Source organism: Carassius gibelio, chromosome A3 (genome assembly GCF_023724105.1).
Source record: "Carassius gibelio isolate Cgi1373 ecotype wild population from Czech Republic chromosome A3, carGib1.2-hapl.c, whole genome shotgun sequence".
Lineage (NCBI taxonomy): Eukaryota > Metazoa > Chordata > Actinopteri > Cypriniformes > Cyprinidae > Carassius > Carassius gibelio.
In genome coordinates this window covers 29223820-29246522 of record NC_068373.1, presented here as the reverse complement: position 1 = coordinate 29246522, position 22703 = coordinate 29223820, and the positions used below count along the sequence as shown (strand labels likewise).

At 41.0% G+C, this 22703-nt stretch overlaps 1 protein-coding gene across 10 annotated transcripts in view; it reads right to left on the bottom strand.

Annotated features, from left to right (window-relative positions):
• LOC127941524 (kinesin light chain 1-like) overlaps positions 1–19218 on the bottom strand; it is a 160125-nt gene extending 140907 nt beyond the window's left edge. For 2 of the 10 annotated variants that reach the window (XM_052536770.1, XM_052536777.1), the window contains exon 1: positions 18597–19209. In XM_052536770.1, coding sequence (XP_052392730.1) covers positions 18597–18992 — 396 coding nt within the window. In that variant the 5' untranslated portion in view covers positions 18993–19209. Of the gene's footprint in view, positions 1–3096; positions 3584–3748; positions 3886–3965; positions 3989–4074; positions 4306–9479; positions 9576–9979; positions 10564–12556; positions 12998–13209; positions 13332–13402; positions 13426–13498; positions 13730–18390; positions 18487–18596 lie in introns of those variants that run through there. The other 8 variants (XM_052536886.1, XM_052536934.1, XM_052536999.1 and 5 more) reach the window with 8 other exon arrangements.
• Positions 19219–22703: the final 3485 nt, after the last annotated feature.

Below are 22703 nucleotides of genomic sequence, written 5' to 3'. Positions count from 1 at the left end.
GTGTTTACAAACAATATCTTGAAAGAGATAACAAAGAAAGCAGGAGAAAATTAAATCAAGAAATAACGGAAGCAAAACATTCAGGGGTGAACTACTGCCAAAATAATAGACAACCAGGCTAAAAACAAACAAACAAACAAAAAAACATATAATAGTATACCCTATCTCCTTGTCTATCCATAAACACAAGAACAGATGCTGGCCTCTTGGCCTACAAAAGGCCTCTACTTACCCCTTACAACTTCCCAAATAAATATGAGGTTACATATAGAATCAATAGAACAGTGATGTTATTAACATGAAAGGTCACAAGGTATCAACAGAGCCAAAGAATAACAGCACTACCTTGAAGATGTTACAGTTGTTTAATTTTAGTCTAAATAAGACAACAGGGAGTTAATAATACCACTAAATGGAAAAAAAAAGTTGATTTCTAAAATATAAACATTTTTGTCTGTTTAAATGGATCACATTGTTCAAAACTATTTTTGTCTTTGGTAGTGTTGATTTTTTAGAATTTTTTTTAAAGCAAAATAGGGGACCTCATACCAAATTAAGTGCACAGGGCCCAGAATTCCCCTGTGTATTGTCATTGATTTTAGATTAAACCAGTGGTGGACGAAGTACACAAATCAAGTACTTGAGTAAAAGTACAGATTCGTATAATAAAATATTACTCCAGTAAAAGTAAAAGTACTCCTTTTTCAATTTTACTCAAGTGAAAGTACAAAAGTACTCAATTTTTTATGTACTTAAGTAAAAAAGTACTGAAAGATAGATGTTTGCAATTTTATATAGGCTAATTTAATTTTATATTAGCACTTTTTTTATTTTTATAATCCTACTGCTCAAAATACCTGGGATTTTTTCCAAAATAACCACTATATGGAGTCAAGATATATTTTTGTTGTTGATATGGACTACGCTGACGAGAGTAATGTTCACTGTGAAGCTTACACTGTGATGTACCTGAGAGAAAACAGAGATGACCATCTGATTTTCACCAGTAAGAACAAAGTATTTTAAAGTTTGTTGTTTTACAGAACATCATAACTATTTACAGAACAGTTATATATGACATGATAATAAGGCCTGAAGATTTTAAGGAAAATATAATTATATTTTCATAATGATTTTTCCTTCTCAAACCTTCTCTGGGGTGAACCATGTTCTGAACATCACATCCTTTCTTTTCTCCCCAGATGCAATCTATATATATATATTAATTATATAGATATACCAATTAACTGTTTGACAGACACTTCCTGCTTCGATGTCCAGATCTGAATTAAAAAAAAATCTCAAACATGCTCCGATGTCCCGATCTGAAACAACCGAGTCGCGAACAGGCTCCGAAGTGCTGATTCGAATCAACTGAGTCGCGAACAGGCTCCGAAGTCCCGATCCGAATCAACCGAGTCGCGAACAGGCTCCGAAGTCTCGATCCGAATCAACCGAATCGCGAACATGCTCCGAAGTGCCGATCCGAATCAACCGAGTCGCGAACAGGCTCCGAAGTGACGATCGGAATCAACCGAGTCGCAAACAGGCTCCGAAGTCCCGATCCGAATCAACCGAGTCGCGAACATGCTCCGAAGTGCCGATCTGAATCAACCGAGTCGCAAACAGGCTCCGAAGTCCCGATCTGAATCAACCGAGTCGCGAACATGCTCCGAAGTGCCGATCTGAATCAACCGAGTCGCGAACAGGCTCCGAAGTCCCGATCTGAATCAACCGAGTCGCGAACAGGCTCCGAAGTACCGATCTGAATCAACCGAGTCGCGAACAGGCTCCAAAGTGCCGATCTGAATCAACTGAGTCGCAAACATGCTCCAAAGTGCCGATCTGAATATCAATATGCTAGCTTGATAGTGAGTACTAAAATACATCTTGTTTGTTTATATTCATATAAAGTTATTTTTATTATGTGATTCTGACATGATGTCACTACATGCACTGTGCTCCTTCCTCTCCGCTCGTCTCAGGTAAATACTGCGTCTTCCAGCTCAGTGGCCGGAGTTGCGCGTTCATGTGTTTTGGGGGCGTGCCTTTGGAAGGAGCCCAGAAGGGAGGGGGTGGAGTGAATGGAAATAATGAGCTGTCTTTTAAAACCGTCGTGAGAGGTCTACAGACACTCGATTTTTAGACTTTCTTTTTCAGAGTACTTATTTTAATTATGTATTGATATATAAATAAAGTTTAAACAAATTTGGGAATTTTTTTTTATACATTTACCTACCCTGCCTTTAAGTTATATAAATTAATATTCAGATGTTATGGTCTCCGTGCCTCCAAGCATGATAGCGGTGTAAAGTTAATCCATTCTCATTTTATATTCCCCATGGCGATTATCTGTTGCGCTATTACACCCCACAATACAGCAACAGTTGAAAATTGTTAAAATAGATTTTTAATTAATCAAATTAAGACACACTGATGAGAGGGAGTATGTCTAAACACTGCGCAGTAGTCCAAGTGGCAGTAAAGGAGGCAGTCAACGTGGCGGCCACGACAAGTAATGACGTCACGACGCCCAATCCCTATTATAGGGAGTAACGATATGTTTTATGAAATGTAGTGAAGTTAAAAGTACTATATTATGCTTTGGAATGTAGTAAAGTAAAAGTAAAAGTTACTCAAAATAAGTAAAAGTAAAAGTTACTCAAAATAAAACTACTCCAGTAAAGTACAGATACTTGAAAATTTTACTTAAGTACAGTAACAAAGTGAAGCTACTCTGTTACTGTCCACCACTGGATTAAAAACTCAGAATTGATAAGGTAAAAACAAAACTAAAACTGATTAAGGCATCCTGCGGCATCCTGCTTCAGTTTTCCATTTATGTACAGTACAAGAACAATAATCTAATTTTAACAGATGATGAGATTGGTATTATGAATTTATAGGCTACAGTAATATCTGAAGCAGTGCTGGTATAATATAAATTATTTTGATGCACATGAAAACTCATGATGATGCGCACAAGACACGGTCATAAAAGCATTCAGTGCTTTACTGAAAACATTTGGGGATTCAGCCTCCTTAGCCCACCCCGGTTCATGCTAGAATTTACTTTGGTTGTAGATAGTATGAGACTTAGAATAATGTATTGGTAAGATCTTCAGAGGGTAGATGCTATGAAAGAACGGAAAGACTGTTTTAGTGAAGGTGGTTGTGAATGTGTGTAGATGTGTGTTCGTTACAGGATCAGAGAATGACACTGTTCCTCTGTCATAGTCTAGATTCACTCTCACACATTGAAGAACCTGCTTAACTGAAAAACCAAAGTCTTCAAACATTTTGTGCTGCACACTCCAGACATCAGTCTTGAAGAAATCACCTCCCTTCCTCTGGTTTGATGCTGTAGTTATACCAAGACCCCAGGATGGACTCTCTTTAACCTCCACATCCCAGCAGTGTGTTCCTGAGTTAAACCCCTCTGAACCCAGAACACAGGGATAGATGTCAAATCTCTCTGGATTATCAGGAAGAGGTTGCCTGATGTTGCTCCATCTCAGACTGGTCAGATCATTGGAAAAGACGAGACGTGGATGAGCTGTGTTTGGATCCAGAATCACAGGAGCTGATGAGACACAATCAACAGGTGATTTTATTCTGATGACCATACACAGGTTAATATAAATTATGGAACTGGACCAATTGATAAAACACATCAGGCAACCTTTAATCTGTAAATCTTCCTCATGCATCATTTCCAGTTTGTGTGTGTGTGAAAGAGAGCTCAGACCTTCTCCAGACTCACTGTTCTGGACGATGTCCTGCATCTTCTTCCAGACTCTGAAGGGCAGGTTTCCCAAGTATCGCGGCACATGAATCAGAGCTCCAGAAGGAGTCTGTGAATCCGGCTGTGATGAGATCTGGACTCTGGAAGAACATTCAGGATCAGAACTGAAGTGGCTTTGGATCAGAAGCAGAGAGAGCAGAGACAGCAGCAGATCACTCACCTTTCCATCGAGACTGGAAACTTCTGCAGAACAAACATACAGTTGATTATCAACAACTCAATCACTCAATCAATCAATCAATCAATCAATCAATGATCTGAAATCAGACCTTCAGAAAGCAGAGGTCACTGTCTTTCATCATCTCCTCAATGTCTTTGATTGTGTGTGAAAGAGCTGAGATTTGTGTGTTGATCTCCTCCAGCTTGTCCTTCATCATATGTTTCTTCTGCTCCTCTTCCTCTCTCAGTGCAGTGATTGTAGCTTCTTCTTCATCTCTGAGAAACTGATGAAGCGTCTCAAACTGCTGTTTAATCTGCTGCTCTGTCTGATCAGCTTGAGACTGAAATCAAATCAAATTCACTTCAGTCATCATAGTCAATTATAGTGTCCCACACAAACTGCAGGTAAAGATTTAGTTCTGTCATGTTAGCTTTCAAGAGTAATGTAACAATAAAACCTTTGTACTCATCGGGAAGAAGGAGGTGGGAACCGGCGCACAATCAAAAGACATTTTAATAATCACAAAATAAATACAAAACGGCACACCAGCCCCTCACGGCCAACTGGTGCGCATAAATAAAAAGCAAACACATAAAATAATGTCCCAGGCCTGGTCCTCTCTCGTCCTTCACTATAGTCGCTCCAGTTTTATATCCTTCCATCTCCTACATGGGACTCGATACTGGCGGTGGGGCGCAGGTGTAGCTCATCTCCAATCACTACACCTGGCCTCACTCCTCGTTCCCACGCCTCTCGGCCCCGCCCCACTCGCCACATACCCCCATTGCCCCTCGCAGGCCGGGGGGTACCCTCGAGACTGCGCTCTACTCCCCCCCCCCCCTCCCTCCGGGGGGTGGACCGCTCACGGGGACCTGCGGGAACCTGGGGGTAGGACAGACTAGGCGAGAGAAAAGGAGATGGAAGGAGGAGCGACAGGGACGAGAGAGTGCAGAGAGAAAAAAAAAATAAAAAAATTCCGGTTCCCAGACACACTGCTGCTCGGCCCTCCACCGGCTGGGTGATATCCTCCGCGGTGCCCGGCGGTGGCACTGGACGGCCCTCGGCGGACGGCACGACACTCCTCCGCCGCCCGGTGGACGGCGACGGCTCCTCCGATTTTGGGCAGCGGCAGGAGTCCCCCGTTCCCTGCCCCTCCGGATTCCATCGCGGAGGCGGCAGGCTCCGGCCCCCTGGCGAACGTCGCAGACTCCTCCGCTCCCTCACGGACGGCAGCCGCCCCTCCATATCGTGGGCGGCCGGCAGCGAGCTCGCCCGTCCCCGGCAACTCGCTCCAGCCCACCGCCTCGAGCGTCCATGGCGGCACATACTTCGCCTGTTCGAGGGCACCGCGGATTCACCACAGCGGCGAGGGATCTTCAGCAGCATGTCCCTCCTTCTCCCGGCTTCGGCACCACTGTAACAATAAAAACTTCCTATTCATCGGGAAGAAGGAGGCGGGAACCGGCGCACAATCAAAAACACTTTAATATTCAAAAATATACACAAAACAGCGCGTCAGCCCTCACGGCGACTGACGCGCACAAATAAAAAGCAAACACATAAAATAATGTCCCAGGCCTGGTCCTCTCTCTTCCTTCACGGTCGTCGCTCCAGTTTTATATCCTTCCATCTCCTACGTGGGACTCGATACTGGCGGTGGGGTGCAGGTGTAGCTCATCTCCAATCACTACACCTGGCCTCACTCCTCGTTCCCACGCCTCTCAGCCCCGCCCCACTCACCACAAGTAATTTGCATGGTTATGTACATGACAATTTTAATGTATTTGGTCTTGGCCGAATAGATCTGCTACGCTGCTGCTGCGGCAGAGCAAGTACTGTGACTTCAACCTGCCAATACATCCACAACATGCTGCTGTGAGCATGTAAGAAATACTGCTGCTGCTAATATAACATAAATTAAATAGCCCCCATATAGCATATATGATCACCTCATAGCAGATCTGTTACGTTCGGGAACCCAGGGAAACACAGGAGAAGATGGATCCAAACGCAGTGTGGGTTTTAATGGTTAATCCAAATCAGAATCCAACAAGCAGGGGTCAAAACCAGAAATCAATCCAAAACAAACAAACAATATGGATAGGAACAGGAATGGTACTAGTAACAGGAACTCGGAAGACGAGGAAACTTGGAAGGCAAGGAAACGGTGGGGGCGGAAAGAAAGGACTCCATGAAAACAAACAGAAAACGACCGGTTAATATAACAGGGTAATGACTATCAAGTAGGGAGGGACAGAGGGACAGGTAAAATGGGGAAACAGAGACAACAAGTGCAAAAAACAAAAACAAGGAGCCCACCAGGGCGGCGCAGAAGACAACCACATATCGGTTCGGTCGAGACAGAAGCCCACCAGGGCGGCGCAGAAGACCACCACTTCAGTGCGGTCGAGACAGAAGGCCACCACAGTGGGATCGATGACACAGGAGAGCAAGTCTGGTTAGGCAAGTCCGAAACAGAGAACATGAACAAGTTAAGGGTTGCCTCCGTGGCCACGACAGGATCAGTCGAGCGCTCAGAGAGTTTGGCTGAGACGTGACGAGGCTCTGGAAGTTCCGCAGAGCTGAGGAGAGGCTCTGGTAGTTAAGCCGAGAAGTGGAGAGACTCTAGTAGTTCAGCAGAGATGTGGAGAGGCTCTGGTAGTTCAGCCGAGAAGTGGAGAGACTCTAGTAGTTCAGCAGAGATGTGGAGAGGCTCTGGTAGTTCAGCAGAGACATGGAGAGGCTCTGGTTGTTCAGCAGAGACATGGAGAGGCTCTGGTAGTTCAGTAGAGACATGGAGAGGCTCTGGTTGTTCAGCAGAGACATGGAGAGGCTCTGGTTGTTCAGCAGAGACATGGAGAGGCTCTGGTAGTTCAGGGCTGGAGATTACCTTGTGCTGTGGCGCTGGGCTGGCGGCCATCTTGTGCTGTGGCGCTGCGCTGGTGACCACCTTGTGCTGTGGCGCTGGACTGGCGGCCATATTGTGTAGTGGTGCTGGGCTGGCGGTCCTCCTGTTTGTAGACCCCGGTCTAGAATCGGCCATCCCACCGGGAGAGACAGGAGAGGCTGGGGTATTCCACGGAAGCCGATGTTGTAGGTAGAACACGAATTCCCAGAAATGAAACGCTTCCAACTGATTCATTTCCATACGAGGCAACGGGTCATCCAGACCGGTGTTGAAAATGTCTTTTAGGGTCGCATCATTATATCCCATTCCCTCTGCCAGGGTCCAGAACACATGTGCCATAGCACCCACCTCATTCCCCTCTTGGCGGAGGATGGATAATCTTATGAATTTAGCCCTCCGCTCCACCATACTTGCTGGGAAATGGGAATGAAGTCCCACACCGCTGTATCTCGACATTGATGGAGTCCTTCTGTTACGTTCGGGAACCCAGGGAAACACAGGAGACGAGAGATCCAAATACAGTGTGGGTTTTAATGGTTAATCCAAATCAGAATCCAACAAGCAGGGGTCAAAACCAGAAATCAATCCAAAACAAACAAACAATATGGATAGGAACAGGAATGGTACTAGTAACAGGAACTCGGAAGACGAGGAAACTTGGAAGGCAAGGAAACGGTGGGGGCGGAAAGAAAGGACTCCATGAAAACAAACAGAAAACGACCGGTTAATATAACAGGGTAATGACTATCAAGTAGGGAGGGACAGAGGGACAGAGGGACAGGTAAAATGGGGAAACAGAGACAACAAGTGCAAAAAACAAAAACAAGGAGCCCACCAGGGCGGCGCAGAAGACAACCACATATCGGTTCGGTCGAGACAGAAGCCCACCAGGGCGGCGCAGAAGACCACCACTTCAGTGCGGTCGAGACAGAAGGCCACCACAGTGGGATCGATGACACAGGAGAGCAAGTCTGGTTAGGCAAGTCCGAAACAGAGAACATGAACAAGTTAAGGGTTGCCTCCGTGGCCACGACAGGATCAGTCGAGCGCTCAGAGAGTTTGGCTGAGACGTGACGAGGCTCTGGAAGTTCCGCAGAGCTGAGGAGAGGCTCTGGTAGTTAAGCCGAGAAGTGGAGAGACTCTAGTAGTTCAGCAGAGATGTGGAGAGGCTCTGGTAGTTCAGCCGAGAAGTGGAGAGACTCTAGTAGTTCAGCAGAGATGTGGAGAGGCTCTGGTAGTTCAGCAGAGACATGGAGAGGCTCTGGTTGTTCAGCAGAGACATGGAGAGGCTCTGGTAGTTCAGTAGAGACATGGAGAGGCTCTGGTTGTTCAGCAGAGACATGGAGAGGCTCTGGTTGTTCAGCAGAGACATGGAGAGGCTCTGGTAGTTCAGGGCTGGAGATTACCTTGTGCTGTGGCGCTGGGCTGGCGGCCATCTTGTGCTGTGGCGCTGCGCTGGTGACCACCTTGTGCTGTGGCGCTGGACTGGCGGCCATATTGTGTAGTGGTGCTGGGCTGGCGGTCCTCCTGTTTGTAGACCCCGGTCTAGAATCGGCCATCCCACCGGGAGAGACAGGAGAGGCTGGGGTATTCCACGGAAGCCGATGTTGTAGGTAGAACACGAATTCCCAGAAATGAAACGCTTCCAACTGATTCATTTCCATACGAGGCAACGGGTCATCCAGACCGGTGTTGAAAATGTCTTTTAGGGTCGCATCATTATATCCCATTCCCTCTGCCAGGGTCCAGAACACATGTGCCATAGCACCCACCTCATTCCCCTCTTGGCGGAGGATGGTTAATCTTATGAATTTAGCCCTCCGCTCCACCATACTTGCTGGGAAATGGGAATGAAGTCCCACACCGCTGTATCTCGACATTGATGGAGTCCTTCTGTTACGTTCGGGAACCCAGGGAAACACAGGAGACGAGAGATCCAAATACAGTGTGGGTTTTAATGGGTAATCCAAATCAGAATCCAACAAGCAGGGGTCAAAACCAGAAATTAATCCAAAACAAACAAACAATAGGGATAGGAACAGGAATGGAACTAGAAACAGGAACTCGGAAGACGAGGAAACTCGGAAGGCGAGGAAACGGGGGTGACAGAAAGAAAGGACTCCATATAGGCAGGGTAATGACTATCAAGTGAAGACACCTGAGTGCAATTAACAGGAGTGCAATTGCTGTGATGAAGGGACAAGGCTTTGTGTGATTTGTAGTGCCTACGGTGAGGTGCCTATGGGGAAGTGAGACCACTAGTGGAGACTCAGGGAAACAGAGACCAGACAGCGTGACAAGAGCAATTCGGGGGGGGGGGGGGGGGGGGGGTTCTGAAGCAAGCTGCGACTGCTGCTGCAAACACTAATCATATATTTGAATGTTGAGCAGCAAGCTCATTGGCTACTGATGCAGGAGAAAACCAATCAGTTGTGCCATGTGATAAAAATGTCATTAGGTCAAACTGAGTTAGACCTATCAGACTGGACCATCTAGAGTTTCATGCCAAAACCTTGTATATGTGTTCAAACTTTTACTAATAGTGTATGTGCATGGTAAACTCTCTGGGATTGTTGAGTATTTGACTCTTGATTTTTCTTCCTCACCTTGATGTGTTGAACTGTTTTCTCAAACTCTTCTTTAATGTTTGCTTTGTACTGAACTTTCTCTTGTAAGGACTTCAGTGCTGTATGGAGCTCATCCTGCAATATAACAAATTTAGAAGATATAAAACATTAACCGAATATGATATGTGCGATGGGAGAAACTGAGTGTTTTGAAACTGTGAATCAAATTGAACCAGTTGATTGCTTCACAAAATGAGAGGAAACATCCACATGTTGGCAACACCTGCTGGTCACAATGTTGTAAATGCACAGCTTTCACAAACAAGTTGAAAATATTTCATGAAACTATGATTGAATAAAAGTAATTTAAAGACAGTTAATACTATTAAATATTAATTGTATGCATAGCTTGTGTTATAAACAACTAACTTAACTAACCCTCCCAGAGGTTTGGGCCAAACCTGGCTAAACTGGTTTAGTCCTGGCATTGGGTTTTTAACTTGTTCTTTACATATGAAAAAAATAGATATTTGTCTTACCTTATAAGTTGGAACAGCTTCACTGATGGGTCTGAATGTGTGATTGATGTGTTTCTCTGAATCTCTACACACTAAACACACCGGCTGTTTGTCCTCCAGACAGAAGAGTTTGAGTTTCTCACTGTGTAAACTGCAGAGCTCCTCAGACTCTGATGAACACTTCTCTTTCTTCTCCTTCAGGAGGGACTCACATAGGTTTTTTAAAACACGATTACATGGAGGATCATCTCTTGAGGATCTTCTCCTGCAGACAGGACACTCCTGAGTTTCTTTAGTTCTCCAGGACTGTTGAAGACACTCTTTACAGAAACTGTGACTACATGATAAAACAACAGGATCCTTGAAGATTTCAATACACACGGGACAAGAAAAATCATCTGTAGACAGTGAATCCATTTCCACTCTTTACGAACGATCCATAAATAACCACACAAATTACAAATATCTGTTGTCTACTCAAAAACAAGCTTCTCATAAATCCTTCTTGATCCTATTTTGTTTTTGATTTTTCCAGATATTCAGATAAGACAGAAAGCAGTTGAATAATGAGACAGTCGTTTCCTGGTAAGTGTTTTGAGAGGGTAAAGTTTCTGCATTTTTATTATCTTACTGATTGTGTCTTGTGTACTTTGACCCTTTGCTGCTGTGTTGAATCTGAGCTTGTTGTCTTAAGATTGTTATTTCATTTTTTGAATATGAATGATTGTCTGCCATAACTGTTAGAAAACAAAATAAAGGTTTGGAAAGAGACAGTTCTGGTGCTTCAGGTCTGTGTGAAGATGCTTAAGTGCACTTTTAAAAATTGAATGACAGAATTAGAGAATATTTTATGTGTCCACTTCATCCACTTAATTCAGATTTACATATTGAAAACAAATACATCAAAAGCCAGGTACACACTGCACAGTTTCACGAATTACAAGTGCATTTTAATGCAGGAGTGAATCCTCTCATTCTGTGTATGCAACATGACTCACTCCTGAAACATGGAGCACATTCACACAGCAGCAGAATACAGTTATCAGTCCTGTATTTGAGTTCTTAATATGGTTACTTTCACACACTGTTATATACAGGAGTGACAACCGCATTTTATAACCAGACACACAGTTCTGATCACAACAATGTTGTGATTACAGCTCTAAAATTTCTGGGTAAAAAGAAAAACTTTTCTTTTACCGACCACAATATATTAGATTTTTAAACAACATACAGAATATTTGCAACAGTATTATTATTATTATTATTATTATTGTTTCTGAAATGTTTGCTGTGTTGTGGGCTGACCTGCTGCTTTTGATGTAGATGGCCCTAGAGCTACTGCTGCTCTAAGAAAAATATAGATGGACATATTAATTTAAGCTAAATCTGTAATTACAGTGTGGCGATCCTCGGTCGAGGTCAGAGTGTAACATAAACGACAAAAGAAACAATTATCATTCCCTTAGTTGTTTTTTATAGCATTGTTCTTCTGTGTTTACAAACAATATCTTGAAAGAGATAACAAAGAAAGCAGGAGAAAATTAAATCAAGAAATAACGGAAGCAAAACATTCAGGGGTGAGCTACTGCAAAATAATAGACAACCAGGCTAAAAAACAAAAACAAACAAAAAAACAAATAATAATATACCCTATCTCCTTGTCTATCCATAAACAGATACTGGTCTCTTGGCCTACAAAAGAAACAAATGCGCTTACCCCTTTCAACTTCCCAAATAAATATGAAGATACATATAGAATCAATAGAAAAATGATGTTATTAACATGAAAGGTCACAGGGTATCCAAAGGCTAACAGCACTCTGTTAAAGAGTTCACAGAAACCACACTCTGTCACACTACATTTCCACCATTTAACACACAGTGCTACAACAGTCAATCAAGAACAAGCAGAGACTCCCAGAGGTTCCTTCCAGACGACTTCCAGAAGAATTAATATTCCAGGCCTCTTCTCTGGTCCAATCAGCAACAACCTCCTATTATATACACAACCAATCCAGAAGAATAAATAGAAAATAACAGAAACAACAACGGAGCCAAAGAATAACAGCATTACTTCACAGATGTAACAGTTATTTAATTTTAGTCTAAATAGCTCTAACCCAGAAAGCATGAAATAGCATTAGACATCCCCTTTAACCTTTTACCCAGAAAATAGCACTGCAAATAGCATCTGTTAAATGTGTGATATATATATATATATATATATATATATATATATATATATACATATATATATATATATATATATATATATATATATATATACATATATATATATATATATATATATATATATATACATATATATATATATATATATATATATATATATATATATATATATATATATATATATATATATATATATATACACGCACACACTTTTAAGACAGCAGGTAGTTAATAAAACCACTAAATGAATAAATAAATAAATAATTGTGAATTGCTACAGAAAAATGAAAACTATTTGATGAATATAAAAGATAAAGCATGAAGATCCAGACCTACAGGTGTAACATTTACTGACTATTCAATGGTAAGATCCTGAGAGGGGAAAAACTATCAAAGGATGGGAAGAGCGTGTCAGTGAAGGTGGTTGTGAATGTGTGTAGTTGTGTGTTAGTTACAGGATCAGAGAATGACACGGTTCCTCTGTCATAGTCCAGATACACTCTCACACACTCAAGATATTGTTTAATATTAAAACCAGACCGTTCATAAGTTCATACTGATCATACTGCACACTCCAGACATCAGTGTTATAGAAATCCCGTCCCTTCCTCTGGTTTGATGCTGTAGTTACTCCAATACTCCAGCACAGACTCTCTTTAACCTCCACATCCCAGCAGTGTGCTCCTGAGTTAAACCCCTCTGAACCCAGAACACAGTAACACTCATCAAATCTCTCTGGATTATCAGGAAGAGGTTGTTTGTTCACGCTCCATCTCAGACTGGTCAGATCATCAGACAGGAGGAGACGTGGATGAGCCGTGTTTGGATCCAGAATCACAGGAGCTGATGAGACACAATCAACAGATGATCTTATTCTGATGTTCATATAATGATCAAGAGTGAACCCGAATACAGATTATGAATAATGACACTCATCCTATTGATCAAACACAGACATCTTTAAATCTTCCCCTTTGCATCATTTCCAGTGTGTGTGCGTGTGTGTGTGTGTGTGTGTGTGCGTGTGTGAGAGCTCAGATCTTCTGCAGACTCACTGTTCTGGACGATGTCCTGCATCTTCTTCCAGACTCTGAAGGGCAGGTTTCCCAAGTATCGTGGCACATGAATCAGAGCTCCAGAAGGAGTCTGTGGATCCGGCTGTGATGAGATCTGGACTCTGGAAGAACATTCAGGATCAGAACTGAAGTGACTTTGGATCAGAAGCAGAGAGAGCAGCAGATCACTCACCTTTCCATCGAGACTGGAAACTTCTGCAGAACAAACACACCATTGATCATCAACAACTGATCAATCAATCAATCAATCAATGATCTGAAATCAGACCTCCAGAAAGCAGACGTCACTGTCTTTCATCATCTCCTCCATGTCTTTGATTGTGTGTGAAAGAGCTGAGATTTGTGTGTTGATCTCCTCCAGCTTCTCCTTCATCATCTGCTTCTTCTCCTCCTCTTCCTCTCTCAGTGCAGTGATTGTAGCTTCTTCTTCATCTCTGAGAAACTGATGAAGCTTCTCAAACTGCTGTTTAATCTGATGCTCTGTTTGATCAGCTTGAGACTGAAATCAAACACATTCACTTCAATTATCTCAAAGATGCAACTTCTTCTGGAGCAGCAGACAGATTGATTGGGAAAATGTGGAATAGTTACCTCGATTAACCAATATAATTTGAAATAATACAATAACTAATCTTGAATAATACAATTGTATAATTCTATTATTTTTCTGAAATAATACAATAAATAATCTAATAAATATAAACTGCATATCAACTGAACTTTCAGTCAATAAAATCTTTTAATGGCATATAAAGGTTAACTTAATCATTAATGCATGCAACCTTGTCTGAATGAAAATGTGTATTCTGCATTAAAAACGAGAATTATAGAATGGAGGTGCTTGACAGATTATTGGTCATTCAGTGTTTTGATGAAAATTACTAATAACGATATTCGACATTTAAGAACACACTGAAATGTACTTGATTGTAAAGTAAGTAAATAGATGCATATTTAAGCATTTGGACTGATGAATATTAAATTCTTTGCTACATTTGTCTAATGATCCCCTAAAAGCGCGATCTGTGTGTAATAATATACCTGTACATACAAAACTGCCTATTGTCATATATATACAATTGACAATTTGTTTATTGTTATTACTTACCTACTTACTTGTATTTTTTATTTTATTAAAAATAAGTGTTTTTTGTTCTGTCACTGTCATGATAGGTGAGCGCTACCCAGTAGTGATATTCAATCCTTGAACGAATCATTATTTTGTGTCGGATCTTATGAAGTAACCGGTCGAGACGGTTCACAAATCAATCTGATGACGCTTTATTTGTAGGCTATGATTATTGTGCATACATATTATAATTGTACGAGTTAAACTAAAACAATATAGCCTACGTAGACATGCAGAACATATCCTGTAATGTGTGCTACAGTATATATGCAACAGATACTTTCTGCTCCACTCTTACATCTTGTTTAGACACTGCCCCTTATCTTCCAGGCCAGCCCGTAACACCCCTTCTGCCCCTTGGTTATCTTATGTTCTAAGCGAACACCGTTCTAAGCTTAGAGCTGCTGAAACAGTGTGGCGCAAATCCAAAAATACTACTGACCTTAATGTGTATCAGTCACTCCTCTCTTCCTTCTCTGCTAATGTCTCCACTGCTAAAATGACATCCTACCATAACAAAATTAACAATTCGTCTAACTCTCGCATGCATTTTAAAACATTTTCCTCACATATTTGTCCTCCTCCTCCCCCTCTTGCTTTATTTCTAATAGCTGATGACTTTGCCACATTTTTCATTAATAAAATTGAACACATTTAATTTTTCATACAAGAATCAGTCAAGTTCATATCAACAGCAAACATACACTCATTAACATCCTTCTCTTCACTCTCTTAGGCAGAAGTCTCAAAACTCATCATTTCTTATCCCCCTACAACTTGCCCGCTTGATCCCATTCCATCTCATCTCCTTCAAGCCATTTCTCCTGCAGTTGTACCTTCACTCACTCACATCATCAACACTTCCCTCCACACTGGTGTTTTTCCCTCATCATTTAAACAGGCTTGTATAACTCCACTACTTAAGAAACCCACCCTCAACCCATCTCTTTTAGAGAACTACAGACCAGTTTATCTTCTTCCTTTCATTATAAAAACACTTGAACGAGCTGTGTTCAACCAAGTGTCTGCATTTCCCACACACGACAACCTCCTTGACAGCAACCCATCTGGCTTCAGAAGTGGACATTCAACTGAGATTGCCTTGCTCTCAGTTGTTGAAGCTCTAAGACTGGCAAGAGCAGAATCCAAATCTTCAGTACTTATCCTGCTTGATCTGTCCGCTGCTTTTGACACTAACCACCAGATCCTCCTATCAACCCTACTGGCAAAGGGCATCTCAGGAACCACACTTCAATGGTTTGAGTCTTACCTATCAGATAGGTCCTTCAAAGTATCTTGAAGAGGTGAGGTGTCCAAGTCTCAATATCTAACTACTGGGGTACCTCAGAGCTCAGTTCTTGGACCACTTCTCTTCTCTGTCTACATGGCATCATTAGGTTCTGTCATTCAGAAACATGGCTTTTCATACCACTGCTATGCTGATGACACTCAACTCTACCTCTCATTCCATCCTGATGATCCAACAAAAGCTGCTCGCATCTCAGCTTGTCTAACATACATTTCTTTGCTGGGTGACGGACCATCACCTTCAACTCAACCTTGCCAAGACAGAACTGCTTGAGGTTCCAGCAAACCCATCGTTTCATCACAATTTCACCATCAAGTTAGGCACATCAACCATAACTCCTTCAAAAACAGCTAGAAGCCTTGGAGTTGATGATCAGCTGACTTTCTCAGACCACATTGCTAAAACTGTCCGATCCTGCAGATTTGCTTTATTCAACATCAAGAAGATCAAGCCCTTTCTTTGGGAACATGCTGCACAACTCCTTGTTCAAGCTCTTGTTCTGTTCAGGCTGGACTATTGCAATGCTCTCTTGGCAGGTCTTCCAGCCAGATCTATCAAACCTTTACAATTAATTTAGAACGCGGCAGCAAGATTAATTTTTAATGAGCCAAAAAGAATACACGTCACACCTGTGTTTATCAATTTGCACTGGCTTCCAATCGCTGCTCGCATAAAATTCAAGGCATTGATGTTTGCCTACAAAACCACCACTGGCTATGCACCCATTTACCTACCGGTAAATTTGTTACTTCAGAGTTATGTGACCTCTAGAAGCTTGCGTTCTGCAAGTGAACGTCGCTTGATTGTTCCTCCCAAAGAAGCACAAAGTCCCTTTTACGGACTTTTAAATTAAATGTTCCCTTCTGGTGGAATGACCTCCCCAACTCAATCCGAGCAGCTGAGTCCTTAGCCATCTTCAAGAATCGGCTTAAAACACATCTCTTCCATCTTTATTTGACCCTTAACTTTAACACTCACTATTCTAATTCTATTCTTTAAAAAAATCTAACTACCTTTCTAATCTTTTTGTATTCTATTTTCTTTTCATATATTATGCAATTGTGTGTGTGTGTGTGTGTGTGTAAAGACCCTTAACACTAGCTTTGCTCTATTCTTTTTTTATTCTGTTTTCTTTTTATTTATTATATTATTTAAAAGCCCTTGCTATGTGTACTGTGTTAACCTAACTGAGACTTGTTATAGCACTTACATATCATTGCTCTTTTTGTTGTTTTTGATTGCTTCCACTGTCTTCATTTGTAAGTCGCTTTGGATAAAAATATGCCAACCTTTTAGGAAACTTGTAAAGTAAGCCACTACATCTGTCATATCCAGCAAGAATGAATTAAACTGTGATCACACCATTAACTTGAATGAAGGGTAATCTCCAATTTGCATACAATTTGCATGTTTCACTTATTTAAAGGGGTCATATGATGCTTTTTTTGTAAAAATCATTATTTTGTGCATTTGGTGTAACAGAATATGTAGACATGGGTTAATGTTAATAAAACACATTATTTTTTAAATACTGTATGGTAGGTCCTCTATGCCCGCCTCTCTCAAATGCGTCGTATTCTACAAAGTCCCTCCTTTTGACGAGTGCAGTCTGCTCTGATTGGCCAACTGGCCCAGTCCATTGCGATTGGCCGAACACCACAAGCACTCGTTGGAAATATAATGCCCCTTTCCATAATCACAATCTTCTTCTTTCAAAACAGATGTAAAGACAGCTAATAATGTCTTTAGTTTTACCATCAGTTCAAGCCCGAAAGAGGAACAGAGTCTGCTTTGCTGTTCTGTTGAAAGTAATCTTAAAGATTCCTAAATGCATCTACTTTCTGAAGACCAAATAAAGTGCTTTTGCTTTCGCCTAGAAACACACAGCATCTCCCTGACATGACTGCTTCAACACTAACTGTGTTACTGAAACCACTGTGCCTTTCTTTGTGTGAACATTTGGGTGGCATTATTTCAACATAGTGACGTAGACATGGGGGTGTGTTGAAATGAGGCATTTTAGGGGGGCATAGAAGAGTCTTGACTTATCTCTTTGGATTTGAGACTTTAGTCTTTGCAACTTTGCAGATCTTCTTTATGCACCAAGAGCTGGTTACATCATATGACCCCTCTAACATGACAATGTGTTGTTAGAAAATAAATGTATAGTGATATTATTGCTTGAAATGGTGAATTAGCTTTTTGAACTGGTTCACTGAACCAATCTGTCCAAAAAAAAAAGGTTTGCCGAAATTAATTGGATTTTGCATCATTACTAGCCAATGGCATTGCCACCTGTTTTTAAGTCCTGCCCACTACTGAAGCAACTGTCTGGCAGGCTAGAGCAGGGATCCTCAAATCTGGACCGCGAGATCCACTTTCCTGCATAGTTTAGCTCCAACCCTAATCAAACACGCTTGAGCACACTAATCAATGCCAATCAATGTCTTTTTTAGAAAATCCAGGGCAAGATTTGAGGAACCCTGGGCTAGTTCTCCGTTTCACATGACTTGTTACAGTTCTTTGCACTGCGGTAAAGCAGAATTTATTTATCGATAGGAGTTAAGTCATTACTAAACGTGAGGGGAACATATCGAACCAGTCAACGTTTTTGCAAATTTGCTACATTTAATATTTCTACCCAACAAATGTGTGTGTGTGTCATACGAAGTTCCGTTCTCATCAATGTCATGTAAAATATGTTAGAAGAATCTGATCTCACCTTGATGTGTTGAACTGTTTTTCCAAACACTTCTTTCATTGTTTCTCTGTGTTTAAGTGTCTCTTGTAAAGCCTTAAGCGCTGTATTGAGCTCCTCCTGGAATTTTAAATGAAAGAAACACAACATCAGCGATTTCTGTAATATGTTCATGTATCTAATGCATGAGCTTAAACAAGTGTTTATTATCATATGCAAATTCAACTGACCTTGTAAGTTGGAACAGCTTCACTGATGGGTCTGAATGTGTGATTGATGTGTTTCTCTGAATCTCTGCACACTAAACACACCGGCTGTTTGTCCTCCAGACAGAAGAGTTTGAGTTTCTCACTGTGTAAACTGCAGAGCTCCTCAGACTCTGATGAACACTTCTCTTTCTTCTCCTTCAGGAGCGACTCACACAAGTTTTTTAACACTAGATTACATGGAGGATCATCTCTTGAGGATCTTCTCCTGCAGACAGGACACTCCTGAGTTTCTTTAGTTCTCCAGAACTGTTGAAGACTCTCTTTACAGACACTGTGACTACATGATAAAACAACAGGATCCTTGAAGATTTCAATACAGACGGGACAAGAAAAATCATCTGCAGACAGTGAATCCATTTTCTCTCTTTGAGCTCCAGCGATCTGAACTTTACTTTCACTTTCTGAATGACGTCTTCAAGAATGAAAAACACAAAGACCTGCTGTCTGTTCAGAAATAAACTTCCTTAAAATCTTCCCTCAACATGTTCCTCTTGATTCTCTACTGATTGCTGAATCTTTTTTTTTTTATTTGTTAAGAAAACAAAATCAGTACAATATAAAGGATAAACAACACGTCAGTCTTTTCCCGGTTAGTGATGTAAATGGGTGGATCAGTTTCTGAACAAATTTGTTTAGGTTTGCAACAGGTTAGACAGGAACATCAGGATCTTTAGGCTTCTATTCTATTCACTGTCATTAATGTGCATTTAAACTCTCAAACATAATGGAAACCAATGAGGAACAATGAGAGAACACATTAACAAAAAGACTAAAGCCACAAGTGTTTTCATTTTTTCCCCCCATTTTATTTGCTGGTGTGTTTGAAGCTGACATAGCTTCTCCAGAGTCTGTTATTATAAAATATTTGTCTAAATGATTTCTTCACTTGCCAAAGTTCCAGTAATAAACACCTCTGTTTTGAGGATTGTCAGTGTGTGACTATTTATTACATTGATTTGATGTATTTGATTTGTTTCTTTAAGCGCTTTATGATTGGTCTGTCTGGTGATCAGTCACCTCACAGGAAGCAGAAACACTATAAGAAGAGCAGCATGGCGAAAAAACAGGGAGGCCATTCACAGCTTCCACTCACACCCACACTGTGGAGTTTTTTTTATTAGACACACCTATCCAGACACTTGCAGGATTTCACTCAGATTGGATAATTAATACACTGCTGGACACTCACATTGGGACTCAACAACACACAGGGATTCTTAGTCTGTATTTAGGGTGTGGACAATTAATGTATTCTTTTAACAGAAAGGAGCAGTTGCTGCAGCGCCCAGGGAGCAGTCAGGGGCTCGATGTCTTGCTCAAGGGCACATAAGTCGTGCTATTGCCAGTCCGAGATTCAGACCCACACGAAGTATACAAATCAAGTACTTGAGTGAAAGTACAGATTCGTATAATAAAATATTACTCCAGTAAAAGTACTCCTTTTTCAATTTTACTCAAGTGAAAGTACAAAAGTACTCAATTTTTTTATGTACTTAAGTAAAAAAGTACTGAAAGATAGATGTTTGCAATTTTATAGAGGCTAATTTAATTTTATATTAGGAAATTTTTTTTTTTATATAATCCTACTGCTCAAAATACCTGGGATTTTTTCCAAAATAACCACTATATGGAGTCAAGATATATTTTTGTTGTTGATATGGACTACACTGACGAGAGTAATGTTCACTGTGAAGCTTACACTGTGATGTACCTGAGAGAAAACAGAGTTGACCATCTGATTTTCACCAGTAAGAACAAAGTATTTTAAAGTTTGTTGTTTTACAGAACATCACAGTTATATATGACATGATAATAAGGCCGGAAGATTTTAAGGAAAATATAATTATATTTTCATAATGATTTTTTCCTTCTCAAACCTTGTCTGTGGTGTAAAAACACCCCTGGCCAAACGGGGTGCATCTCTTCCCCTCTTTGATAATTACTGTAGTAACCATGTTCTGAACATCACATCCTTTCTTTTCTCCCCAGATGCAATATATATATATATATATATATATATATATATATATATATATATATATATATATATATATATATATATATATATATATATATATATATATATAGGTGGTTGAAAAAAAATATTTGGACATTATTTATAAAAATTACCTCAAGTTAGCACCAGCAAGCTTTTTAGCTAGACAGTTAGCATCAGCTAACAATATTTGCTTATATTCAGCATGGTTATGAATAACGTCCTTAATAACAATGGATGAAAAGTTAAGAGCTCTACTGATGATTAATACTAGAGTGTGCCCACCTTTGTGTGTGGGTCCATGTACATGCTGAATCGACAGGTAATAAAAAAGGCTCAAGTCCAAATATTAATTTATCACCAATTAACTGTTTGACAAACACTTCCTGCTTCAATGTCCAGATCTGAATTAAAAAAAAAAAAAACAATTCTCAAACATGCTCCAATGTCCCGATCTGAATCAACCGAGTCGTGAACAGGCTCCGAAGTCCCGATCCGAATCAACCGAGTCGCGAACAGTCTCCGAAGTCCCGATCCGAATCAACCGAGTCGCGAACAGGCTCCGAAGTCCCGATCCGAATCAACCGAGTCGCGAACAGGCTCCAAAGTGCCGTTCTGAATCAACCGAGTCGCGAAAAAGCTCCGAAGTCCCGATCCGAATCAACCGAGTCGCGAACAGGCTCCAAAGTGCCGATCCGAATCAACCGAGTCGCGAAAAGGCTCCGAAGTCCCGATCCGAATCAACCGAGTCGCGAGCAGGCTCCGAAGTCCCGATCTGAATCAACCGAGTCGCGAACATGCTCCGAAGTGCCGATCTGAATCAACCGAGTCGCGAACATGCTCCGAAGTCCCGATCTGAATCAACCGAGTCGCGAGCAGGCTCCGAAGTCCCGATCTGAATCAACCGAGTCGCGAACAGGTTTAGCTTCATATAAAGTTATTTTTATTACATGTGATTCTGACATGATGTCACTACATGCACTGTGTTCCTTCCTCTCCGCTCGTCTCAGGTAAATAATGCGTCTTCCAGCTCAGTGGTCGGAGTTGCGCGTTCATGTGTTTTGGGGGCGTGCCTTTGGAAGGAGCCCAGAAGGGAGGGGGTGGAGTGAATGGAAATAATGTCGTGAGAGGTCTACAGACACTCGATTTTTATACTTTCTTTTTCAGAGTACTTACATTTTAATTATGTATTGATAAATAAAGTTTAAAAAAATTTGGAAAAAATGTTTTTTATACATTTACCTACCCTGCCTTTAAGCTATATAAATTAATATTCAGATGTTATGGTCTCCTTAGTGCCTCCAAGCAGGAAAGCGATGTAAAGTTAATCCATTCTCATTTTATATTCCCCATGGCGATTATGTGTTTGCGCTATTACACCACACAATACAGCAACGGTTGAAAATGGTTAAAATAGATTTTTAATTAATCAAATTAAGACACACTGATGAGAGGGAGTATGTCTAAACACTGCGCAGTAGTCCAAGTGGCAGTAAAGGAGCCAGTCAACGTGGCGGCCACGCCAAGTAATGACGTCACGACGCCCAATCCCTATTATAGGGAGTAACGATATGTTTTATGAAATGTAGTGAAGTTAAAAGTACGATCTTATGCTTTGGAATGTAGTGAAGTAAAAGTAAAAGTTACTCAAAATAAAACTACTCCAGTAAAGTACAGATACTTGAAAAATGTACTTAAGTACAGTAACGAAGTAAAGCTAATCCGTTACTGTCCACCACTACCCACAACCCTAGGGTTAGGCGTCTAACCACTAGGCCACGACTTCCCCCATACAACATATAAGCTGATGACATCTTTCAGAAACAAGTTGAACATTTTTCATGAAACTATGATTGAATAAATGTAATTTTAAAAGAATTGATACTAATAAATATGAATTGTATGCATAGCTTAACTTAATTAACCATCCCAGAGGTTTGGGCCAAACCTGGCTAAACTGGTTTAGTCCTTACATTGAGCTTTAACATGTTCTTTACATATGAAAAAAAAAAAAAATATTTGTTTTACCTTACAAGTTGGAACAACTTCCCCAATGGGTCTGAATGTGTGAT